General features: G+C 40.6%; 2 protein-coding genes across 2 annotated transcripts; one reads left to right on the forward strand and one right to left on the reverse strand.

The window, feature by feature from the left end:
- Positions 1-372: 372 nt before the first annotated feature.
- or116-2 (odorant receptor, family F, subfamily 116, member 2) lies at positions 373-1,449 on the reverse strand. Its single transcript, XM_031297197.1, is given in 1 exon segment — positions 373-1,449. A coding segment is annotated over 1 exon segment (1,077 nt).
- A 19,932-nt stretch (positions 1,450-21,381) lies between these two features.
- Positions 21,382-22,327, forward strand: LOC116048519 (olfactory receptor 52E4-like). Its single transcript, XM_031297658.1, has one exon. It carries the CDS (start codon positions 21,398-21,400, stop codon positions 22,325-22,327), a length of 930 nt encoding a protein of 309 aa, XP_031153518.1. The 5' UTR covers positions 21,382-21,397.
- The last annotated feature ends 903 nt before the right edge of the window (positions 22,328-23,230 follow it).

Consider the following 23,230-nt stretch of genomic DNA (forward strand, 5'->3'; position numbering starts at 1 on the left):
CAAAGTGCTGTACACACCAATCAAAACACAAAAAAGGAAATAAATAAATACATATTTCCAAACATGTAACAAAAATGACAGGGCCAAATAATATATATGTACAATTGCAGTAAGATGCACCCAGTTTGACCCAGTTTCATCTTATCATTATCAAATGTGAAAGCCCAACACACATAAAACTTGACTCAGTATCAGTGACTGGGCGAAATATGTTCCCCACCTTTTACAAAACTGATTTGGTTGTATTGAGGAAAAACTATATTAACAAAAATACCAGTCAATAAATACTCAAATCCAGAGTATAACTTCCTGTCCTACATTATAAACCGCATTTCCATTTAGAATTTACGGTTTCCACAACAAACAAAACAGTTAAAAGTGATTTACGTTTTTGTTCAACTTTATGCACTTGCTATTGTCTCGTGCATAGTTGATTTTGTTTACACTATCAGAAAGACTATCTGAGACAACAGATTGATTGTGACTGCAGTTCAAAAAGACAAAATTCAGTGCTTAGACGGATACTCTATTTTTTAAGACACTCAGGAGAGTGTTTCGTATTTCACTTGTATACAGCCCATATACAATTGGATTCAGAAGTGGAGGTACAATAAATATTAACATGCCCATTATCTTTTGCAAGTCAGCTGAGACATTTTTGAACCTATGAGATAAAATTGTGAAAGTTCCCACAATTTCAAATATGATTAAAATAAGCAACTGGGCAACACACGTATTGACAGCTTTCGTCTTTGCTTCAGACCTCCTTGTAAACACACATGTGATCAGAATCTTCACATAGGAAAAAGCCTGAATAGACACACTTACAGCTTGCATTACAGCTGTGTTAAATAATCCTATGATATTACTGACTGTTGTGTTTTCACATGTGAGCTTCAGTAGAGATGGGTTATCACAGAATACATTCATAATCAGAGAATTGCACCTGGGAAGCCTTGCCTGTAAAGAGAACAATGATACAATCAAGACAAAGTCAAGACCCCAAACTAGAGAGATAATGCAAATAACAAATCTGGGGGTCATAACAGAGTTGTAGCGTAACGGCATGCAAATGGCAGCATAACGATCAAAAGACATTGCTGCAAGTATAAACAAAACTCCACCGCCATACATGTGGAGCAAGAATGCTTGCAAAACACAGAGAGGATAGTAAACCTTATTTGTTTCTGTAACAATGTCTGAAATAACCTTTGGTAGCATTGCAGTTATGCCTATCAGATCATTGAGGGGAAGACTAAACAGGATGAAATACATGGGTTTGTGAAGGTTCCTTTTCAGAATGATCAAAGTCAACAAGATCAGGTTGCAAAAAATGGCAAAAAAATAAATCACAAGACCAAGAAAAAATATGGGATACTTTCCTCCAGGTGGAATAACAAATGGGTCGAGGGTTAACTCAGACCTGAACCCAAAAGATTTGTTCTCCATTATTTTTCTCCACTTACTGTAGATCAGTATGAAGAAAAACAGTTATGAAATCTCATTATTGGAAACTGGTCTGAAGCAGTAACAAGTTAAACATGTCAATGCAACATGAAGTGCTGCATGAAGTTTTGAGAACTACCCTGCCCATTCTGCCTTATTTATTGTTACCAGAGTCGGACCCATAACTTGTTTACTTCACCTTTTGCCTCTGGGATTGTCATTGGCTTTGGAAAGATGAATAATATCAGGATTACTGTTGAAGTATGAAGTTCTGAGATACCGATAAGATAAAAAAACTAACTATTGAAACCCAACAGTTATTAAAGGTAATTGTGTTTGTTTTATTAAATCCTCTGAGATTGTTCCCCATAAATAATGTGTATATTTTTGTTCATGTGTTTGTTGGTTTGATTTTCTGTCAGCAAGATTATGAAAAAACTACTTGCCCAATTTTTATTAAAAACTTGGTGGAAGGGTATACAGTACCATGGACTAAGGAAGAACCCATTACATTTTGGAGTGGATCCGTATAACAGGGCAGATACACAAATTATTGTTTTTACGGGCATAAGTAACCAGTGGAGTGGTGTGACTTTTCTATGTGGGGCTTCGGCTTCACAGGTAGCTCTGTGTATTTTGTCCGTCTCCATTAGATTTGCAGCTGTGACCCAGAATGCCACAGACACATTGATGGGCAACGTTTAAACGTCGAGTTTGTGATAAATTATGAGATTTATCTTACACAGTGTCACCCTCAAATTGTGCATTATAAAATAAGTTAAATAGTGGTTGCAAAATAACTTTAAGAGTAGTCCTGACTGTTATGATATAATTATGAGCCCGAGCCCGATTTAAACCTGACAATTTTTTAATAGGCTATATGGGCCGTTATAACTGACGTTCTCAACTACAATTCCGAGTTGTTTGAACTACAGAAATCTGTTTAGAATTATCTTAATATAAATAAATAAATACAGGTAATGCAAGAAGGACAAAGCCTGTAAACTGCGCTGTTTGTTTATTCAGAATGGAACGGATCGCAAATGGATCCGAATGAAGAAACGTAAAAAAAACTCGACCCTATTAGCTCCCTCAGCCGAATAGTGTGGGTAACAGATCAAGGCAGCAAAGCCCTGGAACCATATAGGAGACTTTCTGGTCTCATCACCTAATTAATACTGTCCTTCACCACGGTCTGCATGCTGACACACTGGCCGACAACAGTGCTGCAGACGGGGGAGACACGATGTAGCCCAGTTTACCTCCCACCCAAGTCAGGTCAGGACATACACCCAGAGCTACGGGAGAACCTGGAGAGGCAGAGCTTTCTCCCCACCGAATAAGGTTAATAAAGTAATGATTAAAAAAACACAAATGCTTGCTCAAGGGCCTGGCCCGGCCTGAGGATAGCGGCGGAAAATATCGGCCCGGCCCGGCTCGGCCCGGCGCAAGGGTCGGGTCGGGTCCGGTTCGGGCTCGGGCAGAGAATCTAAACTCTACTCTACACTGTGGGACAATCAATCAAAAGAGGCAGGCCTTTTCATATTTTTAATCTCAGCCACTTTAATCTCTTAAATCTAAAGTGTGTCTAATTCACAGTTTGAATTTTATAACTCAGAGTTGGCTGTCATTTTAATGGCAGACTAAATAAGTCAAAACCACTTGACCTACAGGACTGCTGAAAAGGCCTGGCTGGAGTTAGGAATTTTGCTCCAATCTTATCTAAATTCTTCTCTTTATTAGTTTTCATTATTTTGAAAAGATTGTTTTGGTATCACACAACAACAGAAATACTAAACATGATCGTATACATCTTTTCAGCTAAAGTCTACTGTAGCAGCATTATGTAACTATGATACACTACAAATTGGCAGAGTTACATCAGCTCAATGCCTCATTACTTTGTCAAAACACATTTATTAATGAGCCCCTTTGAGATATAATTAAAATGTGTATTATTATTATTATTATTACTGTTTCACATTGTAATTAATCCCTGGACAATTACTAAACCTCCAGGTGATAATGAGATTCCTTGTTGTTTGCTAATGAAGGATGTTGTCTAATAACACCCAAGGGAGGCTGGAACATCTGAGGCTGCTTGCGACATTGCAACATTTGATTGCATAACTTTAATCCCTATATGTGTTCATATATAAAACATTTGAATACGTTAAGTTCACGGTTGAAGTATCACAACATAGTCTTTGCTCTGTGTTTTTTCTCTCCTTGCCCTGAAAGGCAGATTAAAATAAAATCGGTATGTTTATTAAAAAATCCACAGTTCTAATGTACTGTACCTTCAAATACATAAAAAATGTATAACATATTAAACAGCCTTTTCATATTTCTTTAAATTTCCCAGAAGAAAATGACTGATTGAAACAAAGCACTGGAGTGGTCACATCAGACCTTTGGGAACCAGCACACAGCTGTTAGGACATTAGGAAAAGACTTATCATCTTACCCAAGAGAAATGGACATGATGGACCCTTGAGTTGCTTTAATAATTGATTTGACCCACTAATTACTTTCTGTGGTCTTTCTCCTGTACAACTATTGAAGTATGATAATAATTAATATCATGAAAATTTGGTTCAGTGACTAGTTCTGTCGCCTCACAGCAATGTGCATGGTGCGAATCTGCCATCTGAGTCTTTGTGTAGTTTCAACCCATTCTCATGTACGAGTTTGTATGATTTCGTACGAAAACTCAACAATTGATATGGTATACTACGAAATTATGGAAACTGCAAGCCAGTCACGCGACGACCGGTCACATGACAGTTAAAGGCATACTATGTAACTTTTCCCTCTTCGGTCCCCCTACAGGTTGTCTCATTTAACCTGTAGGGGGACCGAAGAGGGAAAAGTTACATACTATGCCTTTAAGTTTAGCGGTCTTTTCATAAAAAAATATCTGAGAAAAGGCTACTGTGAGCACCTGAAATGCAGGAAAGCATGGTATGTGAGCCGGACAAGTCTGACTGCGTCACACTCAAGATCCAGCGGCTTCAGCTGCCTAAAGAGATACAACACGAGCTGGTACTGCACGGTGAACGCAATTCTGACTCGTTCATTTGCCGCGCTGCCCTGGGAACGACCTGCGGGGAGAGGGTTTGCCTTTGCTCCGGCTGCGGAACCAGGTATTTTCTGGCTGGAATTGGAGGAAGATGCATGGATTATCCCCCGCCGCAAGGAACCGGATAGCGACCGTGGGACTTTGATTTGATACCGGGGGCCGCGACTGGAGGACTCAGCACCTGTGGACTAACGGTATTTGGGCCACTGTACCGAGTTTGACTGGAGGACGCTGTGCGTAAGTTTTGAAACCAACTTTTGGAGGGACATTTAACCAGCCTGTAAGGAATGATGAATGCTGCCTACTCAGTCTACAATCTATATTTTTGAGGACACTTAATCGGGCTGAAAAAAGGCAACATGATGAATGCTGAGGATGCGCTATGTAAGTTTCGTAACTAAGCTTTAAAGGGACACTTAACCAGACTGAAAATACATAATAAATGCTAGCTGGTAATCCTAAGAACAGGGGCACAACTAACCAGTGTCAGAGGGGTATGCAGCAACAATTTTGGTGCCCCCCCCCAAAAAAACAAAACAAAAACAAGTAAATAAATAAGTGTGCCAGACATCATCATGTATGGGGTTTAAATAATAAAGGTTAATTTTAAAGTATATCAGCCACTGTAGGCCTAGCATAATTATAAATAATGATATGGTATATATAAATATATAAATGTACTTTATTTTCATTACAATAAATAAATCATCATTGATGGCATTCGAGCATATGCGTTGCGGATGTTTAAATTTGCGTTCTGATTTGTTTACTACGTCCCCGCTGTCAGACATAGGCTAATTGTTATATTTCCCACATGTTTTGATACAGAAATGCAATTTCCATTCGCAATGGCAAGATTAGCCTAATAACATATAATAAAACATGTTAAATTATTTCGATTTGTCATTAGAAGTAATCAGACTTCATGTGTAAGCAACACTAACGTTAAAGTGCAAAATGAAACGAATGTGAGGAGGACTCTGAGCTTGAACTGGACATTTAGGTTTGTGTGGTCTAATAGAACTCCTACCTGATGTCATCACTGGTCTCATCTCTACGTGATGCCATCGCCGACCTCATGTCTGTGTCATTCGCTCCTTGCCTGTGTTCTTCTCCACTAAGACATACTGTCAAACAAACATGTAATATATTTTCTATAGAGGGTTTTCACAATGCAACAATCAGACCAGACGTCGCCATATTGGAGGTACTCCGCATCACAACAAAGCACAGGCACTGAAGTAGATCCCGAACGCCGTCAAGGAAAATGGTTAATTATTGCCGTGTTTTACCGTTGTACCAATAGGTCAGACCGAGAAAAACATTTGGAATATTATCGACTTCCAAAAGTTATTAAAAACCAGGGAGAGGAATGCCAGAAGTTATCAGAGGAAAGGAGGCGCTTGTGGTTGGCAAAGCTCAACCAGGATCTACGAGGGAAAAATCTGTCTTGTTCGGTCTTTGAAATGAAAATAAACGATTGAGAGTCACTTGGCTACACCTTGAGTATCGCAATGATATCATACAGTTAAGGTTAGGTTGATTAAAGACGTTATTGCATTACTTACTTTGGCCTTCACAACACAACAGTTGTTAATGATGTTGGTACTGCGTCTCCCTCACCCATTCACACACCATCTGGTTATAGGCCTCCAAACTTTTGTAGGATTTAAGGTCTTCTGCTGTGTATGGGCTCGGCGAGAAAACCAGGTAGTTGACTATATTGGGATATGCAACTGAAGGAAGAATCACCGGGTCGCCATGGATCCAAGAAGAGGGAGTCAACTTGTAGGGATCTGCACCGCCAGTAAACTGTAATTTCTCGAAATATCGCGCCTTTTTTTGCGGTCCAAGTCCTTTCCTATATGCCTTTGCATCTTGGACACGTTTTGATGAGTTTTCTGTTGTTTAGACATAAAGTATTAAAGTAATCAAAGCGCACAATACTCCATTACTCCATTCAGTTGTTTAGACCGAGTGCCTCCAATATGGCCGCGCATCCAGGTTACCGCCCAGAACGTGACGTCGGTGAAAACCCTCTATATTAGTTTTTCCATATTAATAATATTAAGAAATGAATCTGTTGGTATCAAGTGGCTCCCCCTACACTTCCACCTAATGTTAGACCTACCTGTTGCCTTCCCCTGTCTTTCCTGATCCACCATCCTCACACCTGAATGAAATGAACACACTGTTAAATATAGCAGCCTAAATTCAATTCTTATCAGCCTAGTGATGGCATCAGATAAGACAACTATTATGCAGTAAGGTTGTGCTGCTGTTGAAATTACATTTACATTTTGGATTTTAAAAGTACAAATATGGAGAGCCACTTAGCACAGACCTGTAAAGAGAGAGAGAGATGTGACCCTGTAATTACAGCTTCCATGTCACCCAACAGATGTAACTATAGCCTGTATGTCTGACAGCTAATGGTAAAACTAAATCTATTAATGATTCCATGGTAAACCAGAGTTATTGCATACGTTATGTTTTCCAGCTTCTTGACATTTATTGTACATGCTACCTTTTATTTACCAGTTGTTATTTTACCTTAATAAAATTGAGATATGTCATGCATGGGATCGGTACCATAGGGTTTAACCAAAATCTAAACGTAGCTATCAGCAACATTGGTTTGCATTAAGCTAGCCGTAAACCCCACTTTAGCTGCTAGTGTTAGCAAACACTAGCTAGTCTGAGAGCAGTCTGTTAACATGAATATTTGCAAGCCTCCAAGTTTGGTAGCAAATATATGCATGATTCCATGGTAAACCCCCATTTGGCTGCTACATTCCCAGTGTTAGCAAAGTAACACTAGCTAGTCTGCTAACATGAATATCTGCAAGCCTCCAAGCACAGACGTCACACTTTAAATCCTACCTGTTGCCTCTCACCATCCACTTATTTAACTGCTGTCGCATCCCTGGACATGCCATCTCCTTTTCCCTCTTCCTTTTTCTATTTTTAGCCCCCAACAACTCACTACTCGTACGATCGTACCTGCTCGCTCGGCGCTCACGGCGCTTCCCCCCCCCCCCCCCCCCCCCCCGCTCTTCTATGTCAACATTCTATGATGGAATCTTATGAGACAGGGTGCCTACTCTAGCCTGTTAGTCCTCGAAAATGTTATATAATATTGAGGAAATGCAGAAATGATTTAGAAATGCACAACAGCAGCTATTTTTTTTTTTTCCCATCGCTTTGGCGCCCCATGGTGCTGCGCCCCTATGCGTCATATATAGCGCATACCCACTTTTTGCGCCATTGCCTAAGGATACTGTATGTAAGTTTTGAAGCCAAGCTTTAAAGGGACACTTAACCAGACTGAAAATACATGATAAATGCTGGCTGGTCAGTTTACAGTTTACGTTTGTTAACAGTTAAGCTAGACTGAAAGAACATGAGGGATATGGTCTGTTTAGCTCATAGTCTGCTTATTGCTCCAACTAAATTGGTCTGTTTTTCACACAGCTTAGTCCAGAAATTGTTTGAAGGTGTTCATAATATTGTTCATGTTTAACATAAGAATTCACTAGACCTGTTTCAATTAATCTGTGACTTAAGACAGGAGGTGTAGTTTTGAGCTGGAGTTTTGCGCAAACTGCGTTTGATGTGGTCATGCTGCATCTTACAAATATGGGAGGGGGTCTGCGGTCTCAGAGGGTTAGGGGAATTATTTAACTTTTTAGGTTTTTGTCACGCCTTGCTCAGAGCTGACAGTTCAACCTTTGCTACAGATTTGTCAGCAAAATCCGGTAGGGTACTTGAGACATGTATGCGTTTCAATTTTGAAGATGGCTGAGTTTTCAATCCTTTCGGTTAACATCAGGGGGCTAAACAGGAAATCAAACGAGCTAAATTCCTGGATTATTTAAGAAGGAAAAACATAGACATGGCACTTATACAAGAGTCACACAAAAGAGATGTAAATTGTCTACAAAATAAATACTTTAAGGTTGCTGCTTCATCTAGTGACCACACCAAAACCAAGGGCTCCATTGTGCTGCTGTCACGGAGATGCACACTCACCGTAGACAAAAGTAGTAAAGACTCTTCAGGCAGGATATCATATATATGTACTACGATAAGGAGTAGGAAAATAGCCTTCGATTCAGTATACGCACCGGCTACATATGATGAAAGCTTTTTCCCGCAACTAACCAATGAATTGCTTTCTCTCAATGATTATTCACTAATTATAGGGGGAGACATGAATGCGGTACTAGATTTAAATCAGGATAGATCAGGGGTCAACCACACAAAAGCCCAAAAACACATATTGGACATGTTCAATGCAGTTATGGAATCCCACCATCTTACAGATATATGGAGGATGCACAATCCTACTAGCAAGGATTAGCCTACACCTTTTTTTCCACACGTCACCTCACCTATGCTCCAGTGAACTTAAGACAATGTTCCACATGAAAGCAATAGAACCAGCAATCCTGTCTGATCACAATGCGCTGATAACCACATTCTGTTGTGATATGTTAGTAGAAAGGTCTAGGAGATGGCAATTTAATAATTCCCTTCTCCAAAACACAGATTTTTAGACAGAGTTTAGAGCCAAACTGACGGAGTTTATATCACTCAATACTGGCAGAACGAGTTGGCAGAACGTTGTAATTCGTTAGAACAGTCTCTAAAGACGTGTTTTTCGAAATTTACACATACTCTTTTAGTTACAAATCGAGTAGAGCTAAATGATTTGCTAAGAAGGAGAGCTGAATTCATAATGCACAGAGTGAGGCAAAATTACTATTTGCAAATTGCTAACTCTGAAATTAAAACAAAGTGAGTCCAGAGCTGCTATTAAAAGCATCCGCACGGACCAAGGTATCTCAACGAATCCTAAAGATATCACCGACACTTTCCAATCCTTTTATTCAAAGTTGTATGAATCCTCCTGCAATCCGGACCCAACACAGTGCCAAAAGTTCCTGAAAGAGCTATACCTGCCTCTTCTTGACCCAGAGGAGGTAGAAGAACTGGGTCAACCTCTTACGTTAGAGGAACTCAAATCAGCGTTAAAAACAGTTAAGAAAGGGAAAACACCGGGGTTGGATGGAATTCCATCAGAACTCTTTGACACACTAGGACCAACCATTTTACAAACTTTAACCTCGGCAATAGAGAGGGGCACCTTTCATCAACAAACCAGCACTGCACTAATTTCGGTCATAAACAAAAAGGGCAAAGATCCCACGGAGTGCTCGAACTCATTGGGACTGATATTAAGCTCTATTCCAAAGTCTTGGCACGCCGCTTAGAACATTTTATTGAGAAGCTAGTTCACCCCGACCAATCGGGTTTTATACCAAAGCGTCACGCTGCAGACAATGTACGCAGATTACTCCATGTAATAGAAGAAGCCAAAAACCTTCCAACAACGGCAGCAGTTTTATCAGTGGACGTGGAAAAGGCTTTTGACCGCATAGAGTGGAACTACTTGTGGCAAGTAATGGAGAGGCTTGGTTTGGGAGTTAAATTCATTGACATGGTGCATACTTTATATATGAATCCCACAGCTATAGTCTCAACCAATGGCCTGCATTCACGGCCATTCCCCATCGCGCGGGGCTCGAGACAGGGATGCCCGCTATCTCCCATGCTATTTGCGATCTCTCTTGAACCGTTAGCCCAGGCCATAAGGCAAAACAAAATATGTAATGTCCAGATTAAATCCAATAACAACTCAATATCGTTATTTGCAGATGATATCTTGCTGTACATATCTGACCTTGAGGACTCTGTTCCAAAAATTCTGAATATCTTTAACAAATTTGGCTCAATCTCTGGCTATAAAATCAATTGGAATAAATCTAATCTTCTTCTATTGAACAACAGACAGGTGACATCAGCTATTAGTGGTACAATACCAACCCAATTACATATTTGGGCATCACCATTCACGCATTGCTACAGCGAGTTGTCCAGGACAACTATGAAACTATACTAAATAGTGTTCAAAGGGATCTGGCCAACTGGTCTGCACTGCCAGCATCGCTACGGTCCAGGATTGCTGTTGTTAAAATGAACATAGTTCCTCGTGTGAATTTCTTAAGTACAATGATCCCCTTACCCCCACCAATACATTTTTGGAAGAAACTTGATACCGCAATTTGGCAGTATATTTGGAATAATAAACAACCTAGGCTAAAATACTCTACCCTGCAACGTACCACAAACACGGGAGGCCTGGCCCTCCCCAACCTTAAAGTATATCACAGAGCCTTTCAGCTACGGGCCCTCAGAGTGTGGCTAGACCCCTCATCTACAGTCCCATGGCCATGGAGAGAAATAGAGCAAAACCTCACTGGAAGTCTAAGACTGAGGGACCTTGCCTTTGCAGGTGTGTGTCCAAAAAAGAGTATGCTAGCCTATGGCCCTATTATCACCAACACGTTGTCCAACTTTAAACAGGTGGAGGAGCACCTACGTTACACCAATAAGTGGCATTTGAACACCCCACTTTGGCACAACATACACTTAATGTCTGGTAACAGACCCTTTGTTTGTAACCAGTGGAGTAACAGAGGTATTTATACTTTAGACCAGCTATTCAATAAGGAAGGTATGTTAAGTTTTGAAGACCTGAGAACTAGCTTTGAAGTCCCTAAGACATCCTTCTTCTTTTATCTTCGCTTAAGGTCAGCCCTAAAATGTTATGGAGTGCCATGGGGAAACAGTCTTGAGGCGCACCCAATCATTAAATGGCTTGTTAGTGTCCGGGATTTATGCTAAACTGATGCAAGTATCCATAGGAGAACTCCCAATAGTAAAGAAATGGGAGCGAGAGCTGAGCCCTGAGGGTAACGTAATTAATTGGGAGACAGCTTGGGACAACATTTCCCACTGTTCCAAGAACCCAAATCACCAGCAGACCCACTTCAACATATGCCACAGGACATATTGGACTCCTCAGAAGAGATACGTTTCTAAAGTCATTCCAACTCCCTATTGCATGTTCTGTCAACCTGAACAAACCAGAACTTTCCTACACATGGTCTGGGAGTGTGAACAGGTGCAGGAGTTTTGAAATAAAACAACATCAATAATATTGTGCGCTCGTTACTTTAAGTACAATAAAACATCCATGAGTAAAAAATAAATACCCACTCACCTGTCTACAGGCATAAACATGTAGAAAGTGCTTTTTCAATCTGATCTGCTCAGTCCACTCTCGTCCGCCACGCTGTTTAACGCAATCACACCTCTACTCTGCAAATAGCGAATTTTCACAAACAAGCTAAAACGAAAGCTGTCGGTTTGTAGTCTAACTGTTTATCTTAGTTTGCCACGAATCTTGCAGTTTGGACAAGTTCTTGTAAACTTTATTGCTGGCTAAACACACCATCCTCTCCACTGTATATCTATGGATGTAGCCTATTATAAGTAATAATAACCAAAACTAATGCATGTGGCCACCTAATATGCACATAAATGACGCTATTGTCTTGATGATGATGCCAGTTGTATTCTTTTGCAACAGCATTGTTTCATTACAAATGAGTAGCCTGCTTATCAGTCCATTCATCATTAATTTATCGCAAATTTAGTATGTGTTCATTGTCTGTGAAGACCACACTTTTTAAAGCTTTTTGCACTCCAATGTATACTGCCCACTTGTGGCATCGCTATAGAAAAAGCAGTATGCAGAAACTCAATGTGGCATGTAATGATGGCATGAGGCTGCTGCTTAAAATGCCAAGATGGAGCAGTGCAAGCCAAATGTTTGTAAGTGTTGATGTATCCACCTGTCCTGCTGTACTCAGGAATCTCATGTACAGATGTATGTGTAGACTAACTGAGTCATTGAATAGCATAATTGCAACACTAGTGAACCCTGCAATGAGTGCGGTCAGGTTCACTTCGAGATTGTGGAACCATTGGCGTTTTAGTCTATATGCTAATATCTGAACACTCTTGTTGTGTATTGTGGAACTTGACTGTTGTAGTCATTTCTTAGTTTTCTTGTTTGTGTTTTATCTTGTATTTGTCTGTCTTTTGCTATGTTTTGTATTGTGCTATGGACCGTTTTTTTGTGTCCTGAATAAAGAATATGATGATGATGATTAAAGCTTGGGTTTTCCACAACTTTTTGCTTCAGGCTCTTTGACAGTGACATTTTTACCTGACAACAGGCCTTTCTTTCTGCAAGCATTTTCTACCAATCAGGACACTGCATACTACCACAACGTTTCAGTAATCACAGTCTTTAACCATCACTCCTCAGTGAACTACCTCGTAGTCTGAGATCATTTTACTCCTCAACCCAGAGGCCGCGGGTTCGCGTCCGCCATGTGGCCCTTTGCTGCATGTCGTTCCCCTTCTCTCTACCCTTTCAGGTCTAGGCTGTCTATAGAAATAAAGGCCTAAAATGCCCAAAAAATTATCTTAAAAAAAGAGAGTCAGTATCATTATGGATTTTTCCCCCATGTTTTTTAGGAGTTTGCTCACTCTAATACATGTAAAAAATATAGCATTAATTTAGTAAGAAAGTGAAAATATCAAACAACGTATTAGTGATAAATACATTTTATTTTATTTATTTGAAAGTCTGGTCCTCGGAGTGTCTGCTTAGAAAAATTCTGGCCCTTCTTTGGAAAAATGTAGTTGATGACCCCTGCTAAAGACTATATTGTTATTATTCAAATATATTTATTGGGTTTTGAATTGTAAACACTTATAAAACAAGTAACAAGTCCCCAAACAGCCACCCCAACATATACAATAATAAAATGACAATAACACAAAAAAAATAAAAAACTGACATGTTACAGAGTTACAGAGGCTGTGAATCAATTATGTCCCAGTGTTTCCAGCAGGAAATTGTAAGTTAAAATAATCCAGAAATGGCTGCCTTATAAAATCTCTGGGTTGAACCCCTGATCGTGTGTTTCAACTTCTCAAGTTTCAAGCGTGCCATTACATCCTCAACCCAGCGCCTGTGTGTGGGAGGCATATCTGACTTCCAATTACACAAAATAAGACGTCTGGCCAATAGAGATGAAAACGCAATGGTGTCTGATTGTGCACCAGATATCGCCATCCCAGCAGGGGTCACACCAAATATTGCGATTTAAGGAGCAGGGCTTATCTCTCTGTCACAGATGTAAGAAAAAGTATCAAAAATTAAAGACCAAAACTGTATCAACTTTGGGCAAGCCCAGAACATATGATACAGGGTGGCCGGAGCCTGACAGCATCGGGAGCAAGTCGGATCGACATCTGGATATATCCTGGCAAGCCTACTCCTAGATAGATGAAGCCTGTGGAGCACCTTAAACTGAAGTAAACCATGTCTGTACAAAACAAAGTTGAATGTATTCTCTTAATTTGCAAGGAGACGTCCGACATTTCAAATCCTAATTCCCCCTCCCACCCTGCCCTAATATGACTAAGTGACGGCGAGGCGATCATCTGGATATCCTCATATAATCTGCTCACTCCTCCTCTTTGATTTAGATCCCCCTCCAACCACTCATCTATCCAGTCATTTGGCGAGAGTAACGGAAAGGAAGGGAAATGTTTCCGAACAAAGACATGCACCTGCTGATACCTGAAATAATGCGAACTGGGGATATTATACTCGTTTACCAGCCGCTCGAATGACATGAACACACCATCCTTAAAAAGATCCTTCACCCATTTCAGACCATTCCTGAAACATAAATTAAATGCTGTATCCATGAGTGAGGGTGGAAAGAGTGCGTTGGCCGAGATTGGGAGAGAGGGCATAGCCTGTCTATGTTTGAAGTGGGTCCTGAATTGGGACCATATTCAAAGTGAGCCACTCACAATAAGATTATTTGTGAGGCGCTGCTTACTGAGTGGCAATGGTGCACATACTAAAGAAGGTAGGGACACCAGATGAGCGGAATGTTCCATTTCAACCCATACAGGTCCACCCACCTCGTAAGACGCATTAGCTGCCCAGTAATACTGTAAAAGATTCGGCAGTGCTAAGCCTCCCGCCTCTTTCTGTTTCTCAAGATGTGCCCTCCTCATTCGTGGGATGGTCTTATTCCAGATAAAGGTAGATAGATTTATCTAGCTCTCTGAAAAAAGACTTTGGGATAAAAACAGGTATTGTATGAAACAAGAATAAGAACCTGGGCATAATTATCATCTTGACGGAATTAACCCTGCCAGCAAGCGATATAGGCAGCGCTGACCAACGGATAAGGTGCTGTTTGGCCCTTTCCAGGGCTGGTTTAAAGTTATGCTTGAATAAATCACTGTATTTGCTGGTTACTGAAACGCCAAGATAGGTAAAAGTGTCACGAGTTTCTTTTATTTGATATGCCTCAAAAGACATCTGTCGAGCCTGGTCGTTAATAGGGAAGAGCAAACTCTTAGTAAGGTTGATTCTGTAGCCTGAAATCTCTCCAAAGCTAGAGATAATTTCTAATGCCTTAGGAATAGAGGTGTAAGGATCGGACAGGTAAAGTACCAGGTCGTCCGCATATAGAGACAGTTTGTGAGTTTGACCCCCCCTAACATCACCCATGAGCTCCTCGGCATTCGTAAGTGCAACCGCTAGTGGTTCACTGGCGAGGTCAAACAGAAGTGGGCTCAATGGACAGCTCGGTCTTGTCTTTACATAGAGGAAAATAGTTGGAGATTATTTTATTAGTATGGACGGAGGCCTGCGGTGTAGCATACAGGATCCTTATCCACGAACAAAAAGCCGGTCCAAAACCGAACCTCCCCAGAGTTGCAAAAAGATACTCATACTCAATCCGGTCAAATGCTTTGTGAGCATCGAGGGAGAGCAAAACCTCTGCCGTAGGTGGAGTTTCCGGGGAATAAAGAATATTAAAGAGCCTTCGTATGTTGCCAAAAAGCTGCCGCCCAGTAATAAAACCAGTCTGATCTGGATGTATCACTGTATGCATAACAGACTCCAATCTACTAGCCAGAACCTTGGTCAAGATTTTGTAGTCGCAGCAGAGTAGACTCACAGGCCGAAATGACTCACATTTCAAAGGGTCCTTTCCTTTCTTAAGAAGGACTGAGATGGTGGCCTGGGTTATTGTAGGAGGGAGAGTATTGCGCTCCAATGCCTCAATACGTTTTTTAAAAGAGGGCTTAGTTTGAATGCCTTACCGCTCTTCATCTTTTTAATTGCCCAATCAATTTCCGCTGCTGAAATGTTGCTATCAAGATCTGCCCTGTCTTGTCGGCCTACGGTTGGAATCTCAAGACTATCGAAAAACTGAGCTAACTTAGTGCTATCACAATTTTCAGTGGTATAGAGGTCCTCATAACATTTTCTGAATTGTTTATTTATGCTTTTTTGATCTGTGGTTATCCCTTCTGGAGTGTTAGGCTGCGTCTCATTTCTCTGTCTTAACCCTTCCCCTTACCCCTACCCCTTAGTTTTGCGCGCTCCCGTGAGAGTAAGTGCTGTCCCAATACTCATTTTGGTCGAGGGGTAGGGCTAAGGGGAAGGGCTATATACCCCTTAACGCCAAGTAAGGACGCAAGCTTACTTGAACAGCAAGGGCTATCCAGATTCATTGTGCAAAAAGGAACATGGCTGCCCGGTCGACCAGAGAGATCCATAAATGTAAGTATTTTCGGCTTAAAGAATTGATTTAAAAATTATGACGGTATTGTTTTGTGCTCTACACAGTCCTGTACATATATATTTGCAACCATATTTTTTTAATTGAAACGTTTTTAAAAATCGCTAGCTTGCTATGCTTTCGCTAACACTAAAGTTAACGTTAACGTTAGCTACATTGCTTATTTGCACAACAGTCCCGCATTTCTCTGCCTTGAATGGACTCCATGCATGTCTACAGTGTTAACTAAACTCGTTTACTCGTTTGATATCAGTGTATAACACTACCGTCCTGTATCACACAGGGACGCCGGAGGAAACCCAGCAGCTGATCCACTTTCTGAAAACGAGCAGAAGTTTCTGCGTTCATGTTGTAGCCATTATTGTATTGGTACTGTATTATTGTAAACATGTGTAATTCATTCCTGTTCATGCACCTGTACATTGTTGTTGGTTATGCTAATGAAAGAAATGAGGTATGAGGGGAAAGGTTACTGGCCAACAGGCATCAGACTGGGGTCTGGAATTTCAGAATAGCTGTAGTTTTTTGTTTGTTTGTGGTCTTGTGTGTCTTTTTTTAGTTTTATACATTTGAGTGCCTTTTTTATATGTGTGTGACATGTAAGTTATGGTTCTAATAGTTGTAATAATGTTTACTTTATTGGGCAATAAAGACTGTGTTGAAAAAGTGTTTCTGAACATCAATGACATTCAAAACAGTGATAACTGAAACAGATATACAACAAACCATGCAGTGTGTATACAAATATTTATTGCAAACAGACTTAAGTATGTATGATGATGTAACCAAGTGGCGTCTCATTTCATAGGGGTATGTTTTCACCCCTACCCCTTACCCCTCATTTTCGAGGGCCAAGGGCTAGGGGTAAACTAAGGGGTAGGAGTAAGGGGTAGGGGTAAGATAGAGAAATGGGATTCAGCCTTAATCTCTGCTATAAATCCAGCCTTTGCGGATTGCCTTAACTGATGGCTTAGTAATTTGCTGGCTCGTTCCCCATGCTCGTAAAATTCTTGGCAAGATTTAAGATGGAGCTCCTCAGCTACTCCAGATGAGAGGATATCGAATTCTGTTAGCAAATCTATTCTCTCCTTACAAAGATCCGCAGATGGAGCTTCACTTATCAAAGAGATCAACTCATTAAGGCGTGCTGACTGTCTTCTGTTCATGCCTACATTGAAGAAGATATTATCTGACCATGTAAATACGCTTTCATTGCTTCCCACAGGTTAGAGTGGCTCATGTCAGGTGATTGATTTGTTGCTAGAAAGAAGTCAATTTGGGCAGATAGGAAGTTAACAAAATCTTCATCAGACAAAAGACGTGGGTTAAGTCTCCAGGTGCATTGTGGAGGCTTGTTATCTGGAAAGCAAAGCACCATTGTTACTGGGCTATGGTCAGAGATAACGACGCTATCATATTCACTAGACGTCAGCAGGGGGAGGAGTTTCTTGTCCAGCAAAAAATAGTCTATCCTGGAATACGAATTATGCGCTGGAGAAAAAAAAGAATACTGTCTAGAAACCGGATTTCTATATCTCCTTACATCAATCACCCTATACGCTTGGAGAATAGTCTCTGCTGATTTACTAAGTGTTCCCGGTACAGCTCAAGAACGGTCCATGGTGGGATCTAGAACACAGTTTAAATCTCTCCCGAGGACCAATTGGTGACTGTTTAATGCTGTAAGGAGTGAGAAAAAGTCAGTGAAAAAATTTGCATTATCCCAGTTTGGAGCATAAACGCAGGCCAGTACTACTGGTAATTTAAATAAATGTCCTTGACCAATAATAAACCGACCGTCTTTATGTTGAATCGTATTTGTTTGTACAAATTGCACTTCCCTATGAATGAGAATGGGCGCGCCATGGCATTTAGCGTTACATTTGGAGTGGAAAATCTGGGAAAAGCCCCCTCTCTTAAGTCTGGAGTGATCCTGCCTAGAAACAGCCTGATCATAAAGCCTTTTCACAAGTGACAGATCTCTGTGTAGACATTGTGCAATTAAAATTGATAATAAAAAACATGAAAACAACAGAAAATACAAAAACACAGAATCAAACACATCATTCACAAAACCCAAATGCTGGACTCTCCCCAAACGAAAGGCTGCATACTCCCCCAGTCGTACACTATCACACAACATAACAAAGCTTACCTCGTGAGACCGAGTCCCACCAAAACTATATTAATGACAGAATAACATGTTGCAGCTGATCTTAACTGTAGTCAAATAAAGTACACACTCAATAAATTTCCAGTCTAGCACCTTATTTATATTCCACTTTATGTGAGTAACCTTAATCAACATAGACAGAGTCTCTGAACCAACCAGCCATGTGTTATCAGGGCCCTAACAGTTCAAAACCAAAATTAAATATAAAATTAAATTTCTACTGGTACGTACTGGACACAATAGAACAACATTAACTTTCGGTGGAGTTTCCAAACCGTCCAGTTTAAGGAAGTGTACATTTTAAATCAACCAGTTATGTGTTATCAAGGCCAAATCAACCCAAAACAGAAAGTTTTGTCGTAAATTTGCGCCTTTGCTGACGGTCTTTGGCTGGTGATTGGAGATATTAAGATCCCCTTTGCTTAAACAAAGTCTTTATCAGGATGGCAGTCCTATACTATCAGTCAAACATACCTCTCTATACGGAATGTGGGAAACCACGGAAAGCACGTCACTCCGCGCTGTCACATCTTCAGGTTGCGCGTTTCAGGTTTTTCATTATGAAATCCTTGGCCTGTTTTGGGTCTTTAAAGGTGCTTACACACCAACCAGATGGCCGACCGTTGGCAGAAAAGGCAGTCAGACTGATCAGTCGGGTTCCCGAGGTCCAAAAAAATGCCTCAAAACACACTGAGGCGACGCCGACTTGAGCATACACTCTGCGCGTGCGCGAAACGTAATACGTCTCCATAGCAGCAGGCGGCGCTTCTCTGTATTGTTTCCCAGAAAATGAAAACCAGCAGCTGATAGGACGAACGCGTCACGTGGTTCTTTCTTCTCCGGAAATTCACAGCCAGCCAGACTGTCATGGTGGCTTGTTCAGAATACAATCTCATATTGTACTAAAATAGTTCACCGAAACGTGTTTCTGAAAACATTTTAAGTGAGAAATAGGCCATGCAGTTGCTGAATCTGTCTTCATTTCAGATCGACAAAGGTCAGTTTAAAAGATTTTCGTCAGAATTTGAGAGGCTCATCCGCCCGCCATATCCGGGTGAGTCCCGACTGCCCTGTCTCCGACTGAACATGTTGGGTCGGCCAAAATGAAGTCTGACGGCTCCTCGGACGGACGACGGCACGGAACACACTGAACAGACTCGAGTCACCGACCTCGCCAGACAGTCCGACGGCCGATAATCGGCTCTGTGTGTCAGTGCCGGCGTTGTTATCCTCAGCTCCACTGGATACCACAGGCCGTAGCGGATTCCCTCACAGCTCCTTAACAGGCCCCGCACTTCATTGAACTCTGCCCGCTGCTTGGCTACTGCCTGTGTGTAGTCTGGTTGGATGCGGATCTTATCACCGTCCCCATAGTCAGTTGTTTCGTCTGCCCAGCTTTCCTTAGTATCTCCTCCTTCTCCTGGTATTATGGCATCTGATGACGAAGCCTCTCGGCGGGTCACTGTTGCCCGGTCTCGCACGCAGCGTACGGTGTGCCTGGTCCAATAAAGGGGGCTTATTGAGACCAAGACCTCCTTCAGGCACTGAGATATAAAATTCGTCATGCGCTTCCCGTCCTCCCGTCTTTCCTTTATCCCGGTAATTCGCAGGTTATTACGGCACGACCGTGCCTCCAAATCCTCATTTCGTGCTTTCTGGGTAGCGAGCTCCCTCCGCACATTAGCCATGTCCCGCTCCAGAGCAGCAATTAAGTCGGAGTGGCTGTCGGCTGCAGACTCGAGGGCGACCACCCGTTTATCTAGGGCTTCACTCTTGACGTTAGCATTATCGTTGTCTAGTTTAATTTCTGCTCTTAGCTGGTCAACCTGGTTCCAAATTTCAGCGGATTGTGCCTCTGCTTTGGTGAGCAATTCAGTCCTCAACTCTGCGATTGCTAGGAGGATGGCCTCATGTCCAGGTCCGCGTTCAAGTGCGGCGTTAGGTACAGCCTCCGGTGCAGCGTTAGCCTCTGGGCTAGCCTTGGAGCTAACCCTTGTATCAGGCGCTTTTCGGGGTTTTTTAGACATTTTCAGCGAGCATTAGGTCAAAATTTCAAGTCTGGTGCGACGTCTTGGCTTCGATCATGAGCGTGACTGAAGGTCTTTACATTAAATAGCTGCTTCTATATTTATTAATAGTGTTGGCGAGGAGCTCAGTAAGAATGCGTGCTCACATGGCACCGCTCAGACCAGAAGTCCCCTAAAGACTATATTGTAACCTGTAATATCTATCATGACTGTGAGATGCCTCAGAATTCTGGTGTTCAAATTTCAATTTTAGGTTTTTTTCATACTTAATGTAACTATGATAAATCAAATTAAAGCGCTTTGCTCAATTGCTCACGTGATATAACAACTGTGACGAACACTGATTTGTATTAAGATTAGATTAGATTAGATTGAAGTACAAGTACTGAGAAATACTGACAAACTTAACTTCATTTCATTTTAAACCCTGACTGTTTTGCTGACATGTAATTGCATAGCATTTTAATTGAATTTGAGTCGTCTATTAATGTATTAAGTACTTGTTGGATTTGACTGGTGTGGTTATTGAAAAAAAATACAGAATATAGGTTGAATTTAGTCACAAAAATGGCTGTGATGTCCCTGTGATAACCTCTGATCTCAGGGGCTTCTTGACCATCACGTGCTAAACAAGCTAAATGAAATGAAATATCAAACCAAAGATTTCTATCTGTACAAGGAGCCTAACCCATCTTCCTAAAGGAAATTCACGTCACACATTACTCATGTTGAACATAAAAGCAAGGAAGAGCTAGCTGCTGAGTCGAGATTCCCACCTCCACACGCAAGGTACTATTATCAAATCATTTCATGTCAATTTAATGTTACATCTCTATGCTTAATTTTATGTTCATAATGTAATTGTCCCTGCTATCACAATGTAATTGATGCTTTTCTTATATTCTGATTTGTTATTGTAAGTATTTCATTCATTATTCATATTTTAAATAATAGAACAATGCCCCAAATTTTTAATTTGATATGTTTCAATATAGATTTTATTTCACCCATCACTACTAAAGCTTCTAACAATTGTTTCTCTTTTAGGTCTTTCATCAATTGCAACAGAATGGAAAGCAACATGACAAGTGATATCCTAACGATCCAAGGTTTTGACATATCCCCACAATTCACATACCCTTTATTTTTCCTACTGCTGTTTGTTTACTTTACCCTGCTTTTTTCTAACATTGGAGTCATTGTGCTTATTGTCACTGAAAAGAGTTTGCACCAGCCCATGTACATTCTTTTTTGTAACCTGTCTGTCAATGATCTAATAGGTAACACAGTCCTACTGCCACAGCTGATGGCTCACATCATATCAACGGAACGGTTAATCACCTACAACCAGTGTGTGGTTCAAGCCTTTCACAGCCACATGTTCGGATCAGCCTCACATATGATTCTCATCATTATGGCAGTTGACAGATATGTGGCGATATGTCACCCCTTAAGGTACAAGTCAATTATGACTACCAAAACTGTGATTGGGCTGTCAGCATCTGCATGGGGGGTGTCATTAGTGTTGGTGTCTGTTTTGATAGGTCTGTCAGTGAGGCTGACCCGTTGTAGATCGGTTATCCAAAATGCTTACTGTGACAACGCATCACTGTTCAAGCTTTCTTGCGGGGATGTGTCCATCAACAATATCTATGGACTCTTTTTCACGGTGTTGCTGTTTAGTTGCTCAATGGGTGGCATAGCTGTCACCTATTTCAGAATAGCTCTCATCTGCTGGGTCAAGAAAAACAAAGAGTTGAAACACAAAGCAATTCAAACATGTGCCAGCCACCTTGTTCTTTATCTTATTATGCTCTGGTCGGGGTTTTTAACTATCATATTGCATCGTTTCCCAAATTACACAGATTTAAGGAAAATTGCATACATTTTATTTCATGTGGTCCCTGCTAATTTAAATCCAATCATTTATGGATGGCAAACAAGATCATTACGTGATAAAATTATCCAAATAGTGCAAAGAAAAGTGGCTCCAACCTAAAACCTTCTCTTTTCTGTTCATACTTTGTCACTTTGGATATAAAGATGCACTTCATTGTTTTCACCTGTTCCACTTGGTCTGAACACAAAGATGTTTTATATGCAGATGCCTGCTTCAATTAAAACAATAGTTACTTTTTTTAATGAAGTTGCATTTCTTTCTGCATAGCTATGTAAGTATGTGAAATTCTGATTAGGTTCAGTGTCTTAAAAACTATCATAAAAAGGCAAGGAAACACACCATCTTTGTCTTCTGGTACCACATTACATGTGGTTTATTGATAAATTTGTAAGATGAACACAGCAAACTATCATAATTATGTATGAAGACTAGAATAAGTGTCTACACTAATTTCCCTGCCCCCCTGTGTGCTAGAGCCCACAGACAAGTTCTTTACCAACCTCTTGTGTATTAATGCTAGATTAGCATGAAAATCACTAAAATCATAATTTCTGTTGACCTTGCCTAAACTATTTTTATAATGAGTTTCGATGAGCATAAGATTAGTATATTTTTATGTATTTGTTTCCACTGAGTTGCAGGGAGTATGCTTCGTGTAGCATATTCATTAACAGACTTGAACTCAGAATTAGATGTCAATACTGTGTGTCACTACAGTACAACCGTACAATATAAAAAACTACTTGTTATACAATATTGTATACCCAACACATATACTCTTTGGTCCTAAAACTCCAAAGGATGTATTTAACATCCTCTTAAATATCCTAAATTGAAAGCTGTTTGGTTATTGACCTGTTTATATGGCTAAATATGTGATATATATTAACATTCTGAACTAAATCTGACTTTTTCATATGACAAAATCCTAAAGTGACATAAGTAGAAATGTTCTGAATATTCCCAGAACTAATGTCCGTTTGCTGTAATGACGAAGTATTT

The sequence above is a fragment of the Sander lucioperca genome, chromosome 5 (genome assembly GCF_008315115.2).
Source record: "Sander lucioperca isolate FBNREF2018 chromosome 5, SLUC_FBN_1.2, whole genome shotgun sequence".
In the NCBI taxonomy this organism is placed as follows: Eukaryota; Metazoa; Chordata; class Actinopteri; order Perciformes; family Percidae; genus Sander; species Sander lucioperca.

Coding starts and splice junctions, on each gene's coding strand:
- LOC116048519 (XM_031297658.1), top strand. CDS start 21,398: ATGGAAAGCAACATGACAAGTGATATCCTAACGATCCAAGGTTTTGAC.